The 15,035-nt window shown below is 39.1% G+C and overlaps 1 protein-coding gene across 1 annotated transcript in view; it reads right to left on the reverse strand.

The window, feature by feature from the left end:
* Window positions 1-6,678, reverse strand: part of LOC147911374 (5'-3' exoribonuclease 2-like) — a 171,690-nt gene extending 165,012 nt beyond the window's left edge. The window contains exon 1 of the mRNA XM_087428022.1: window positions 6,631-6,678. Coding sequence (XP_087284148.1) covers window positions 6,631-6,678 — 48 coding nt within the window. The remainder of the gene's footprint in view (window positions 1-6,630) is intronic.
* Window positions 6,679-15,035: the final 8,357 nt, after the last annotated feature.

Here is a 15,035-nt window from a genome sequence, read left to right on the forward strand (position 1 = left end):
GAAAACAAGTGACCCCAGTAAAGGTAATTATACATATTTTTTATCCTTTCTATTCTTAACTGATTTAAAAACCAATTGTATAAAATAATATCACACAACGTATCATGGCTTAAAACGCACAATTTAATATAAGTGTAATATATTTCCTAGTAACAGCCCAAAAGGAAGTGGATGGAAGCAAAGTTGCAATGAGCTAAGGAAATGACTGCGGATGGTAAAATGATAATTATAACAATGCAATGTTGAGTTTGTAACATTAACAGATATAATACATATAACAACAATACCAAAAAAAAAAAGGGGAAATGGGAATCAAGCTACATAGCAGTAAAGGTTCTACATATTACCGAAATTAAGCTAGTACAAATCTAAAGCCGATAAGACGTATATAGTAAACCCTAGAGCAATTACTTAAAAAAATTCAAAAAAAAAAAAAAAAGCTAAAAGATCACTAATGAAATTAAAATGCTACATTAGAAAATACATATAGAAAACAAAAACTAAAATGGCAGATGTAAATCCAACTCTATCAGTAACATTAAATGTGAACAGATTGAACAATCAAAAGGGAAAGATTGTTAGACTGGATTTAAAAAAAACATGATCCAACTATATGTTGTCTACAGGAGACACACGAGAGTCACAGAGACAAAAACACTGAAAGTAAATGGATGGGGAAAAATATCATGCAAACAGCAACCACAAGAAAGCTGGAGTGGCTGCACTAACATCAGACAACACAGACTTTAAAACAAGAATACCAGAGAGAGTGACATTTTATAATGATGAAACGGTCAATAGTTCAAGACATAACAATTAAAAACATATATGCATCTACTAGCAGACATTGAAATACACGAAACTTTTAATGGAAATGAAAACAGACAATTCAACAATAGTTGGAGACTTCAATACCCCACTTTCAATAATGTATAGAACAATTAGGCAGAAGATCAACACGGAAATAGACGACTTGAACAACACTACAAACCAACCAGATCTAACAGACTTCTACAGAGCACTCCATCCAACAACAGAATATACATTCTCAAGTACATAGGGAACATTCTCCAGAACAGATCAAATGTTGGGCCATAGAACAAACCCAATAAATTTAAAAGCATAAAAATAATACAAAGTATGTTCTCCAACCATAATAAAATAAAATTAGAAATCAATAGTAGGAATAAATTTGGCAAATTCATAAATATGTGGGAATTAAACAACACACTCATGAATAACCAATGAGTCGAAGAAGAAATCTAAAGGGAAATCAGAAAACGCTGGTTCTTTGAAGAGATCAACACAATTGACAAACCTCTGTCCAGTCTGACCAAGAAAAAGAGAAGAGATTCAAAGTACTCGGATGAAAAACAAAGAGAGAAAACAACACTAAGATATCACCTCACGCCCGTTAGAATGGCTATAATCACCAAGCCAAAAAACAACAAACACTGGAGAGGATGTGGAGAAACAGGAACCCTCATACACAGCTGGTGGGAATGCAAACTGGTGCAGCCTCTATGGAAAACGGTATGGAGATTCCTCAAAGAATTAAAAATAGAGATGCCCTATGATCCAGCTATCCCACTACTGGGAATCTATCCAACGAACCTGAAATCAACAATCCCAAGGGCCTTATGCACCCCTATGTTCATTGCAGCATTATTCACCATAGCCAAGAAGTGGAAGCAACCTAAGTGTCCCTCGACTGATGACTGGATCAAGAAAATGTGGTATATATATACAATGGAATACTACTCAGCCATAAAAAAAGACAACATCGTCCCATTTGCAACAACATGGATGGGCCTGGAGGGTATTATGTTAAATGAAGTAGGCCAGAAAGAGAAAGACAAACACTGTATGATCTCACTCATATGTGGAATATAAACCAACACATGGACAGAGAAAACTGTATTGTGGTTACCAGGGGCAATGGGGGTGGGGGGTGGTCACAAGGGGTGAAGGGAGACATATATATGGTGATGGACCAACAAAAACTTACAACCCAAAATTTCACAATGTTAAAAACTATTAAAACATCAATAAAAAAAAAAGACAAAACTGGAGGAAAAAAAAGAAAAAGAACAAGATTACCAACCTTACAGAAACAAAAAGGATAATAAACAAATACTATGAATAATAGTACACAAATTAGATAACTTAGATGAAATATACAAATTACTAGAAAAACAAACTACAAAAATGACTCAAGATAATCTGAATAAACCTATAATAAGTGAAGAGATTGAATCAGTAATCCACAAACTATGCACAAAGAAAAGCCCAGGCCTAAATGGTTTCACCGCTGAAATCTACCAAACACTCAAGGAAGAATTAACACCAATTCTTCCAAAAAAAAAAAAAAAAAAGAAGAGGAAGAAACGCTTTCCAACACATTTTATGGGACTAATATTACCCCGATACCAAAGTCAGACAAAAATGTCACAAGAAAGCAAAACTACAGGGGCCAGCCTGGTGGCGTAGAGATTAAGTTTGCACGCTCCACTGTGGCGGCCCAGGGTTCACAGGTTTGGATCCCGGGTATGGACTGATGTACCGCTTGTCAAGCCATGCTATGGCGGTGTCCCATATGAAAAAAAATAAATAGAGGAAGATGGGCACGGATGTTACCCCAGGGCCAATCTTCCTCCGCAAGGAGAGGAAGATTGGCAACGGATGTTAGCTCAGGGCTAATCTTCCTCACCAAAAAAAAAAAAAAAAGAAAGAAAACAAAACTACAGACTAATATCTCTTACGAACATGGATGTAAAAGTCCTCAACCAAATACTAGCAAACTGAATCTAGCAATATATAAAAAGAATTATACACCATGACCAAGTGGGATTTATCCTAGGGATGCAAAGTTGGTTTAACATCCAAAAATAATTAATGTAATACATCATACAAATAGAATGGAAAACAAAAAATCACAAGACCATCTCAGCAGATGTAGGAAAAAGCATTTGACAAAATCCAACACGCTTTCACGATTTAAAAAAAAACTCAATAAACTAGGAACAGAAGGGAAGTTCCTCAATATAAAGGGCATCTACAAAAAATCTCCAGTTAACATCATACTTAATGGTGACATACTGGATGGTTTCCCTTTAAGATTAGGAACAAGACAAAGATTTCCACTCTTGCCATTTCTATTCTAAATTGTAGCGGAGGTTCTAACCAGGGCAATTAGGCAAGAAAAAGAAATAAAAGGCATCTATATCGGAAAGGAGGAGGTAAAACTATCTCTATTTGCATGAAGTGATCCTGTATATAGAAAATCCTAAGGAGTCTACCAAAAAACTATTAGAAGTAATAAATGAGTTCAGCAGGGTTGCAGGATACAAGATCAATATACAAAACCCAACTGAATTTCTATACATTTGCATTGAAAAACCCAAAAGTAAAATTAAGAAAACAATTCCATTCACAATAGTATCCAAAACCAGGAATAAATTAACCAAAGAAATGCAAAACTTATACTCTGAAGTTGATTCTAAATTCATACGGAATTCTAAGGCAACAAGCTACAACTAACAAAACAATTCTGAAAAAGAAGAATAAATAAGTGTAAGACTCATACTTCCCAATTGCAGAAGTTACTACAAAGCAACAGTTGTCAAGACACTGTGGTACTGCTACAAGGACAAACATACAGATCAATGGAACAGAACTGAAAGACCAGAAATAAACCTATACACCTATGGTCAACTGATTTTTCACAAAGGGTGCCAATGGTGCTGTGACAATTGAATAGCCCTATGCAAAAGAATGAAGTTAGACCCTAACCTTATCCCATAAGCAAAAGTTTACTCAAAATGGAATCATACACTTAAATTGAAGACCTAAAACTATAAAACACTTAGAAGAACACACAGGCATAAATCTTCATGACCTTGTATTTGGCAATGGACTCTTAGATCTGACACCAAAAGCAGAAGCAACTAAATAAATGAATAAATAAGTTAAACTTCATCATCAAAATTAAGAACTTTTATGCTTCAAAAGACACTATCAAGAAGGTGGAAAGACAATCTAGAATGGGAAAAAATATCTGCAAATCATATATCTAATAAGGACCTTGTCTTCGGAACACATATTAAAAAGCTCTTGGGGCCAGCCGGTGGTGTAGTGGCTAAGTTAAGCAAGGAGGTATTTACAGGTGACTGCTTCCATTCCATTCCCATCTATAAATTCTTCCCAGTGACTCAGTGCCCTTGCCTGATCAGTATTTTATAAAGTTGATGACAAATCTCGTACACAACTCATACTCTATCATTGCTTGAAAACTTACAAGAAGTTCTACTGTTTAACAAAAACTGAAAAATACATTTTGTCCTTTATGGAAAATAAGGAAGAAAGTATCAGGAAAGGAAAGAATAATTTAGCCCAAATACTTGGTAAGAAACAGAATACAAAACAAATAACCAGAAATTGCTAGTATATGTAGTGGCTATCAGCCATCTCAGAAAGAAGAAACAGGCCACTTTATTTCTCCTTGGTTGATGGCCCCATTTTCTCTCTGCCCTTCTCCGACACCCTCCATTGTGTGGTCTCTAAGCAGCCCACTGGCGAGCAGCTGTAGACGCTAATGTGCTCACTGAGGTGTCAATTGAGTCTTAAAACCAAGGAAACAACAGCTGCAAAACAATACTTGGCTCTGGTGCAAATATTTTCAAAGGTAGACTAAAGTTTCAACTGTTATTTTAGATAAACAAAACCCCAAACCATAACCTTCCATCAAGTCACAAAACAAAATAAGTTTTTGTCAGTCGAGTTTAATTGTATTCCATGCAGGAGTTTGGACATTTCTTGTTGCCGCTATTTAGACAGGCTTTCACGACTTTATCTTGACAAACAATATGCTATTTCTTCACCTAGATGAAAAGCTAGCTTCCGGCTGATTTTGTTAGTTGTCTTGTCTTCTTGTTCACTGGCCAATATTTCAAACCCTGTGAGAAGCACAACATGGAGAGAGGGAGTGTCAGCCACCACAGCAACGAGTGAAGAAGAGGGCTCTCACAATATCACTTTTGTGAAACAATGTCAATAGGAAGATGTTGCTTACAAGCCACAGAAGGCAGGGAGCTTGGAGGCAGGAACAAGTGTTGATAGAACTCTGAAAGCAAGTGGAGCGTCGGTGATACTTCCAGTTCCTCTGGCTGTTGATAAAAATGTCATTGAAGAGCTCCTATTCCAAAATCGTTATGCACATGTGAGCTGGGTATTCCAAATGTAGCCACCACAATTATGTGTGAGATAATTCCACTTTGTTATAACACATGGGTGGCAAGATAATCATCAAAATAGTTTTGGGGGGTGCTGGGATCAAGCTAGGTCTCAGGGAAATAACTGACAACCAGGCTCAGTTTCGACAGCTGACCCACCCCACCCAGCTATGGCCCTTAAGCTGCCTCTGCCAAATCCTCTGTTTTTCCATCTCCCAGGAGAGACTGAATCTCCATTGAAAACCATCAAGGCCACTCTTTTAACCAGCCTGATTGTTGATGGGGAAGATGCACAATCCACCTCTTCCTGGAGCCAGGGAACCAGACTGTTCCCATGATGCTGAGCAGCGCAGGGCAATCTCACCCTCTGCCCTCTGGGTGACTTGGCCTTGGATGTTTCTGCTTCAAGTCTGATTCTTAATGGCAGTCACCTGAGATCACTTGGATAGAGAGGCAGGTGTCTCTGCAAAAGGCATTTGCTGAGTTTCTATCCTGTAACCTGCTTGCCTGCATGTAACCTCTGCAGCCGTCATTCTCTTAACAATGTGTCCGTGCTCAGCCTGAATAGGGTTTATGTGCTTTTTAACAGCATAAGGCCTTTTTCAGACATGGTACATGGAAAGTGGCTTTAAGGCGCTAAGGTGGCAGATCAGTGTCCTTGACTGGCAGAGAGGCTGTACACATTTGATGCAGAAAGTAACTGAAACATGCATGCACTGCTTCTTATTTAACAATGCCTCCGAGTTCAGGGTGCCCATCTCACCACTGATCTGTAACAGCAGTAGCAGGGGCACGCTTCACCTGGCTCCCAGGTAGCGACCACTGACTGCTTTCCCTTTTTTCCACCCTGCCAGCCTTACCTCCTGCTCTTGAAGAGGCTGTGAGTCCCCAGACTGTGAGTTTTTGAGCGAGCTAGAATTTCACGCTAAAGTGGAGCAGGAGCCAGGAAAGTATTGCTTCGTATGACGGCACCCACACTAGACCTCCGCAGGGGACCTGGACTGTTTGATCCCAACGAGTGAAGAATGGTTCTTGATCTTCAAAGTCATACTGTAAATTTGAGTGTGGAGGAGGGAACTGAATCTAGGGGGGCTTGATGCTCCATTTATAAAGAACATCACTTGGGACTTATGAATAAATTAATAACAAATACATTAATCATTCTATTGTATATTAATAGTACTAACAAATTTTTTTGTGTGAGAAGATGAGCCTGAGCTAACATCCATGCTAATCCTCCTCTTTGCTGAGGAAACTGCCTGAGCTAACATCTATTGCCAATCCTCCTCCTTTTTTTCCCCAAAGCCCCAGATAGATATGTATCTCATAGCTGTCATAGCTTAAGAGTCCTTCTAGTTGCTGTATCAGGTGTGCCCGGATGCCTGCAGGCCGCCATTACATGCGTTTTCGTGCGCCGGTAGCGCCCGGACAACCATTTCTTGGGCATAGCGACTGAGCACATGTCAGCACTTAAGGCTGCGGAGGCCGGCCTCAACAGTTTTTTGATATACATCCAAGGACTACAACTGTGTCACATTTGACGGTAGTCACCTTTGAACTGTGTCCAATTAACTATCCATATTATTACTAAACACAGATTTGTGAGTCACCTTCCAACCACGGTTCATGTCTGTAACTGTAAGGTTCAAATGACAGGCAATCTTTCTGATCACCTTGTCGCTCCTGTGAAATGAGGGGTTGGATAAATACTTTCCAAATCTCTCTGGGAGTTCTAATTCTTGTGACTCAAATGTGAAGAAAGTGGTGAAAAGCAAACAGTTATGGGGCTCACGAGTGCTACATCTTTCCAAAGTGATGAAGTTCCCTCCATCGGGCAGAGGCCCTGCTTCATACCTCAGCCAACTACAATGTCTCACATTCGCTGAGCTCACATAACACCCAGCACCACCGGCTGCCAGCAGTCTGCGAGGGCTGCTCTCTCTAACAGGCCCTGTGCTGGGCATTTCACTGCAGTGGCCCACTGAATCCTCAAAACAACCAAAATAACAGAATTATTGCAGCAACCAATTCTAACACTAATATTATCTAGGAAATAGTCGACAGACAGCTAAGTCTAATGCTTACACATGTCCCCTCGAAAAATGCCTGTATATAGACATATTTGAGACAATTGGGAATCTGGATATGGCCTGGGAATTATGTGATGTTAAGAGATCACTGTTCATTCTGATGGGTGAAATTATGGAATGGTGTTTATTGAAAGCTGGTTTTCTGGAAGTGACTATGTGTACTTCTTCTCCATGAATCCGTTTACTTTCACAAAGGACTTGTGACATACTAAAAAAGGTGTAATAAAATAGAAACCAATGAAAATAATAAAAATGCAATAAAGTATACTTAAAACAAAGAAAATTACAATTAAAAACAAAATCCTAGATTGAAGGAACTACATTTAAGCTTAAAATTTAGCTTTCCTGGGATTTACATAGTCTTTTTCATTTAAAAACCCAAAGTTTTCCAACATTCTGGTGAGAGGGGGAAAATAGCCCAGATGATGTTCCCTACTGATGATTAAGAAACTGAAGATGATGGGAAAAGAAAGAATTTGGGGTGTCTCCTGTGGTACTTGAACTAGTTACTATCATGACATGCCAGGTATAATCCAAGGGCCTGTAGTGGACCATCGCCATGCCAGGCTGGCACATATCCAGGAGGGAAGACTTTTCCAAACTCTTGTTTGTTAAGGACTGAAAAGTACTGGCTGATTCTGATCCAGTGATAGCTTATTACAGCTCTCCAGAAACTTTCAAAGAATGACCTACCTCTTCCCTGAGCACAGCACTAGCTGCTGATTTGCATATGACCACTTTTGGCTGGCTGTGACAGTGCTGAATCTGCTCACTTACCTGACAGCTGTGATGCAGAAGCACTGGCTGTGAGTGCTGAATTGTGAACCTGTCTTCAGTTTGGATTTGTATTATCCTGAAGGGTAGGCTACTTCAGCAGCTGGTGGCTTCTGTTTCTACAGATTTACAAAAAGGCACAGATAACGGATATCCTTATAAAAGCAGAATGAAGTCGGATTGCCTTTACCTTATACCATAACAAAATCAACTCAAAAAGGGTTAAAGATCTATTAAACATAAGACTGCTATTAAAAAGTTTCCCAGAAGAAAACATAGAGAAAAGCTTCAGGACTTGGTTTTGGCAACGATTTCTGGATATGACACCAAAAGCACAGTCAACAAAATTAAAAAAATAGACACACAGGACTATCTCAAACTTAACTTTTTGCATGTCAAAGGAAACAATCAACAGAGTGAAAGGCAACCTACACACAGGAGAAAATAACTGAAATCATATATTTGAAAGGGTTAATATCCAGAATATATAAGGAACTTCTACCACTTGACAACAATAACAAAAATCAAAAACCCGATTAAAAATGGGCAAAGTGCTTTGAATAGACATTTTCCATATACAAATGGTCAATAAGCACATGAAAAGATGCTCGGCTCAAAATCAACTAATCACCAGGAAACGAATCAAACCACAACAGATATCACGATTTTCCAATCAGGATGCACAATATCAAAAGAACAGAAAATCAGCGTGCTAGGAGGATGATGTTGAGCAGTCTCTGTGCACTGCAGGTGGGACAGTGGGAAAACAGTATGGAGCTTCCTCAAATTAAAAATAGAATTACTATAATGATCCAGCAATCCACTCTGATATATCCAGAACTAAAACAGGAATCAAAAGAGTTATTGGCACAGGGTACACCTTGTTCATCACAGCATTTTACAATGGCTGGAAAGAGGTGAAGACTCCAATCCCAAATGTCCAATAATAGTTGAATGGATAAAGAAAAATGTGGCATATACATAATGGAATATTATGCAGCTTGAAACTAAAGAACTGTCACATAACTACAGTGGGATGTGAACCCCTGAGGACCTTATACTAAGGCCTAGCCAGTCACAAGAGGCTGAGTACCAATGGACCAAATGATCTTCCACTCATATGAAGTAAAAAAGTGGTCAAAATCGAGTAGAAACAGAAAGTGGAAATATTTGGTGGATCAAAGGTGGAAGAGGGGAGGGGTATTTAGTGTTTAGTGGCGTGTATGTATTCAGCATTGCAAGATGAAAAAAGTTCTAGAGATCTGTTGCACAACAATGTGAATATATTTTAACACACAGCTGCACACTCCTTAAAAACAGTTAAGATGGTAAATGTAAAGTTATGTATTTTTACCACCAAAATGTTAGAAAGTAGAATTTGTCCATGACAATTCAGGTTTCTGCCTGGATTGTCCCAGCATAATAATTAATAGAGTTGCCTTTGTTAATCAAAAGCGTTTAATTTAGACAATAAATTATATGGTCACGCTTACTGACTAAATGGCAATGCAATGGCACAGTTTGGCTACGCATAACAAAAAAATCAACTGAAAAGATATTTGGCTCCTGGACTGAACACTGACACAGGATGATATTAAGGATATTAAATTGTTATTAACTGCTTTAGGGGAAAAAAAGTACTGATACTGTACCTAATGAAACAAGAAACAAGTTTCTGAATTCTCCGTCCAGTGCATGCAATACACTTTTCAAAATGCATGCAAATGGTTTTTTGAACTGTCCCTTTTAGCCCGGGACTCTGAAAACAAACAAACAAAAACAATTTAGTTGAAACCCAGGTTTCAGAGCGGCTCAAGTTGCAAAGTGGGGAATTTATTTGAGGCCAAATTCCAGAAGCCACATTTTCCAGTCTGAATTTTGAGGTTCCCGGGTCTGTGGATAGTTCAGCCTGGTTTCTCTCCATTCCAGGCCTTGCAGAAGGTGTACAGGAATGAACTGAAGACACATAACTGAATTTCCTTTGGTTGGTCAGCTGGTCCTCTGAGCACTTGCTGCCCTGGCTCAAACCTCAGGCTTGCACATTTGAGTGTGGGCCCTGGGCTGAGTGAGGGGCGGAAGGTCAGAAGGAAGTTGCAGCAGGATGAGCTTGAGCCACTGGAGCAGCAAATCTAACTCGAGCTCACTGAGGGACAGAGAAGCCGCATCTGTCCACTGAGCAGGTGCCAGTGCTCAGAGGGGTCAGCAGCAGCCTGGGCACCCGACAGGCGGCGCACCTTTACCCTGCAGGAGGCTGCGCACCCAGTGTCTGCTGTGTTAAAGTGAGACTGTTGAGAAAAAATAACAATGACACCCTTACCCTGAGAGACACAACTTTCCCATTACCTCGCGCCCCGAGTGAAGGATGCAAATAGAGGCTGAGAAATAGCAGAAAGGCGCACATAACAAAACAGATCTGGCCCACTCTCCAACGTGGCCACAAACAAAGGGACTCCTGCTGTCAGCACCTGAGGCTGGCAATCACTGCTTTCCTGCTTTTGCTGGTTCAATTTAAGTGAACCATGAGTTTTAGCTGTATTTTAGAGCATCTACGCATCTACACTCTGGACTGGATAAGAAAGCAAATGCCCTAACTAGGTGCTTCAGATACTGGACAATGCTGAGTATTCAGAACTGAGATCATATTTTGAAATATTAAATGTTATATAGTTAAAAATATGTACAGATCAGGGACTCAACTCTGAGTAATAATCCTAAGGCAATCATTGCCTTTAACATTGGGGATTGTTCTTGCTCACTGTTGGGCAATGTACCTGAACTAGTAGTTTTGACAATTTACTGATATAAAGATTACATATGCTCTATGCAGAAGGGGACAAAGTGCTGTTTTTGGCACACGGCCTTTTAACAGTTGCTGGTTGGTGATATTAGTTGGGACAAAGAAAGTGTTTCTTGCTGTAGATTAGTCCCACTGTCCTAGGGACAGCATCATAACACTCTCCTGTCAGATTTCTATACTACTTGTAGATGTGCATTTTGTTGTTTTGGGAGAGGAGGTACCAATAAATCAAGAGTAAGGCCTGCAAGGATAATCACTGTAAAAGAGGTAAAATGTTCTGTACCATGATATTTAGATTTATTCTATAAAGATCAACCAAAAGCTAGCTTTTAAAAAGGTAGGATATAAGTCCAGACTAACGACTATGCTATTTCGCACTCAATTTCTTACTTGGTCAAGGAAAAGAGAGCAAAGATAAAAGTTGGTTTATTACATCTTCCATTGTAAACAAGGGTCCTGATCAGCTGGAAGCTGGAGTTAGCTTTCCTCTCATCTATTGTTGTGAGCCGGTAAATCATTTGACCTCCAGTGAGCTGGCCTCCTGCTCCTCAGAGCGGAAACATAAAGTTTATTTTAGAGAAGATTTTGAAAATATAAAGCTAGTAGTTGTGAGTTAATTTCACATTTGGGAGGATTAAGTATCTTTGTCCAAATAGACAGGGATATTATCACTGGTCTGAGTCTCGCATGGAGGAATGTGAAGTGAATTACACATTAGCAGCAAGGGACCATTTTGAGGCAACTCTGGAAAAGAAAGGCCGCTTTCCATGTTCACTCTTCCATTCTGGTTTCCTTCTAGCTTCCTTCCTCTTATTTTTTTTTAATTGAAGTACTGAATGGGAGCACATTGTTAGTTCAGTGTTGAAAAGGTGTGCAACATAATGATTCAATATTTGTACATATTGTGGAGATCTAGCCAGCAAGGGATCAGTCACCACGGCATAGGTTACAAAGCTTTTCTTGTGGGTGAGGAATTGTATTGGATCTACTCCTTCCTCTTGTTTCTTGAAGGACTTGATCAGTTGTAACTGGCCTTTCCTTCAAGGTTTGCCTGAGTATGGTCTACGGTAAAAACAGTTTTGGGAGAGGGATGTGGACTAGCCTCAGTGTCCAGTCTCTAATTTAACACAGAGGCCCACCCCCTTCCCAGCCATAAGCATCCTTACTGGTATTTGATCTTTAAATCTTCCCTGTAGCTATGCGTAAGATTTGAAAGTCAGTGAAGACCTGGACAATTTTATCTGGGACATAGCTCGCCTGACCTATAATAGCAAGGTGTGGCAGTTTTGTAGAATAAAGTTTTGCTGAGGCACATGGCCATGCTGCTCATCGATGCATGCTCGCTCTACCTCTGTTTGGTTTAAGGGCAAAGTGAAGCTCTCTTAAAATGAAAGGATTATGTATCTACCTTGGAGGAAGAAACACTAACCATTTGGTCTGCAGATTACAGCAGTGCACCTGGACACATTCTGTGCAGGGGACCCGAGCGAGGACTTTTAGTGAGAGGTCAGCTGGATAGACAGGGGAGCCTCTGCCTTCATTTGTTTTGTCTATGTTTGGGGCTCATCAGGTTATCTTTTTCAATAGACCCCCAAAAATTGACCTCCTGCTTTCCTTACCAGTTATCCCATTCACTGCTTCTGATTGAACCCCTCTTTCCTGATTCATAGCACGGAGGTATGGAACACTGTCTGATAGCTTCTTCCCTATTCTGCCCTTAAATCTCTTTTGATTTCCTTTTTTCCCAATTATAAATCCAAACTGAAGCTCAATCTCATTCCTTTCCCTCTCTCTCAAAGATAACCACTGTCCTGAAATTGGTGTTTATCATTCCTTTGCTTTTCTAATTTTGCTTTCATTGCATATGTATTCATCCCTGAACAATACCTAATATTGTTTTGTCTGTTTGATAACTTTGGATAAGTGATATACTGTATGTATTCTTCTGCAGCTTGCTTTTTTGTCTTAGCAAGATATTTGTGCCTATCCAGCTCTATTTCTTTGAATCTTACTTCTATTTGATATTCTACTATATGGACATATCACAGTTTATTAATCGATTCTTTGGGCTCTTTTTTCCTACTTAAGTTGTCCGTTTATTTATCTATTTTTAATAGCTTTATTGAGATATAATTTATATACCATAAAGTTCACCCATTTAAAGCGTACAATTNAGTGGTTTTAGTATATATACAGAGTTGTACAACAATCACTATTATCTAATTTTAGGACATTTATATCACTCCCAAAAGTGAAATGCTGTACCTGCTCTGTGGTTACTTCTCATCTCCCTTCCCCTTCCTCTACTCCTCAGATTTAAAGCTAATCTATTTCTGTCTCTATAGGCTTGTTTATTCCTGGATCTTATAAATGGAATCTTTTGTGGTCTTTCATGACTTGCTTTCACTTAGAATGTTTTTGAGGTTCATCCATGATATAGCATGCACATAGTGGGTTTTTAAAATTGTTCACAGTTTCGTTGTTACAAATGAGATGCTTTGCATGTGCTGGGGGAATCCATTATTTTTAAGTGACTTTTACTATTAGGGGTGTAACAGTAAAAACTCATCCTACATCTCTCTCTTATCATCTGCACAAGCTCTGGGGAGAAAAAAGACAGCAGAATAATGTTGATCACAAAAGTATAATTGAGTACCTCCAGGAGTGAGTAAGGCACAGTCCTTACTTCCTTTGAAGAATGCACAGTGTAGCTGGGGCTAGAAATGACAAAATTAATTATAAAACCATGGAAGTGCTATAGAGTGAATAAGCAAAATTCTGTGGAAATGCAGAAGGAAGAGCAATTAATTCTTTAGGAGATGGAGTACAAAGTTGCTATAAAATGAACGAGCATTTCCATTCTGAGTCTGACCCTTGAAAATTAATAAGATTTCAGGAAGTGGGTTGTTGATAGAGAGGAAGTAGTGTGAAAAGACATTGAGAGATGAGATGTTTTCCAGAAACTTAGATTTGATGGGGTGGACTTGACAAGACAATATTGTGGTTCTACAGAGAGACTAGGATGGGTCCAGGCTCATTGGTTTTACACCCGCTATGGGAATCATTGGGAGAATCAGATTAAGATTAAAAAATGCAGCAGCCACATTTGTATTTTTTTAGAAAAAAAAAAAAATCACAGCATAGAGGGAGGTAGGCTGGAGACAGGAGAGCCCAGAGGTGGGCAGTCCATATGAAGACTGTTCCAGTTCCTAGTAGGAAATGAGAGCTGATGCCCTGATGTGGTTAGTGTTTATGCATGTTAAATTGACAGGACTTATTGGAATGTGGGTGAGTAAGGGAAAAAGAATTTCTAAGATGACTCCCTGGTCTCTCGCTTCGACAACTTGGAATGGATTTGGAAATTTGACAATTCATCCCCAGTATAGAGAAGATTAACTTGTGTTGGAAACTGTCACTACTTTCTACAAATAGAGAAATATCTACTTCAGTTTGCTTTAAGGAATAAGAGATAACTTATAATTTAAAGATTGCTTAAAGTGTTTTATTTCCAATTCAGAAATGAAACACAGGGTGTACTTACTGAGTTTAGGTTATACTAATTTCAGACTTGAACAAATCAAACTACTATTAATTATCATTTCCTCATAGCCAAAAGAATGCGATGGTGTGTAAAGATTCCTGTTGATGCCAGTAAACCTAATCCAAATGACGTGGAGTTTGGTAATCTGTATTTGGATATGAATGGACTCATCCATCCCTGTACTCATCCTGAAGACAAGTATGTAACCTGTTTTTGTCACTGACATCACCAGTTACAGAGGAGTACTATATTATATTACATTGTTTGCTTATCATTATAGACCAGCACCAAAAAACGAAGATGAAATGATGGTTGCAATTTTGGAATACATTGACAGACTTCAATATAGTAAGACCAAGACGACTTCTCTACATGGCAATAGATGGAGTGGTAAGTGCTAAAATAATTAACTTAGAGTCCTCCGTTTTTGTTTTTGCTGTGTTCCCAGTGTCTAGAATGAAAGTCAGCTAAATAAAGAAAAATGTTGAGTGTGGTAAATTTGAGAAAGCAAGCCTCATCCTTCAGTCATGCATTCAAACACTTTTTATGCCTGTTTTGTACCAAGTACTGTGAAATGCTGGGGATGTTGGTGACTGCTGCTT

The sequence above is a fragment of the Ceratotherium simum genome, unplaced genomic scaffold (assembly GCF_057802395.1).
Source record: "Ceratotherium simum simum isolate JZ-2026a unplaced genomic scaffold, ASM5780239v1 HiC_scaffold_43, whole genome shotgun sequence".
Classification (NCBI taxonomy): domain Eukaryota; kingdom Metazoa; phylum Chordata; class Mammalia; order Perissodactyla; family Rhinocerotidae; genus Ceratotherium; species Ceratotherium simum.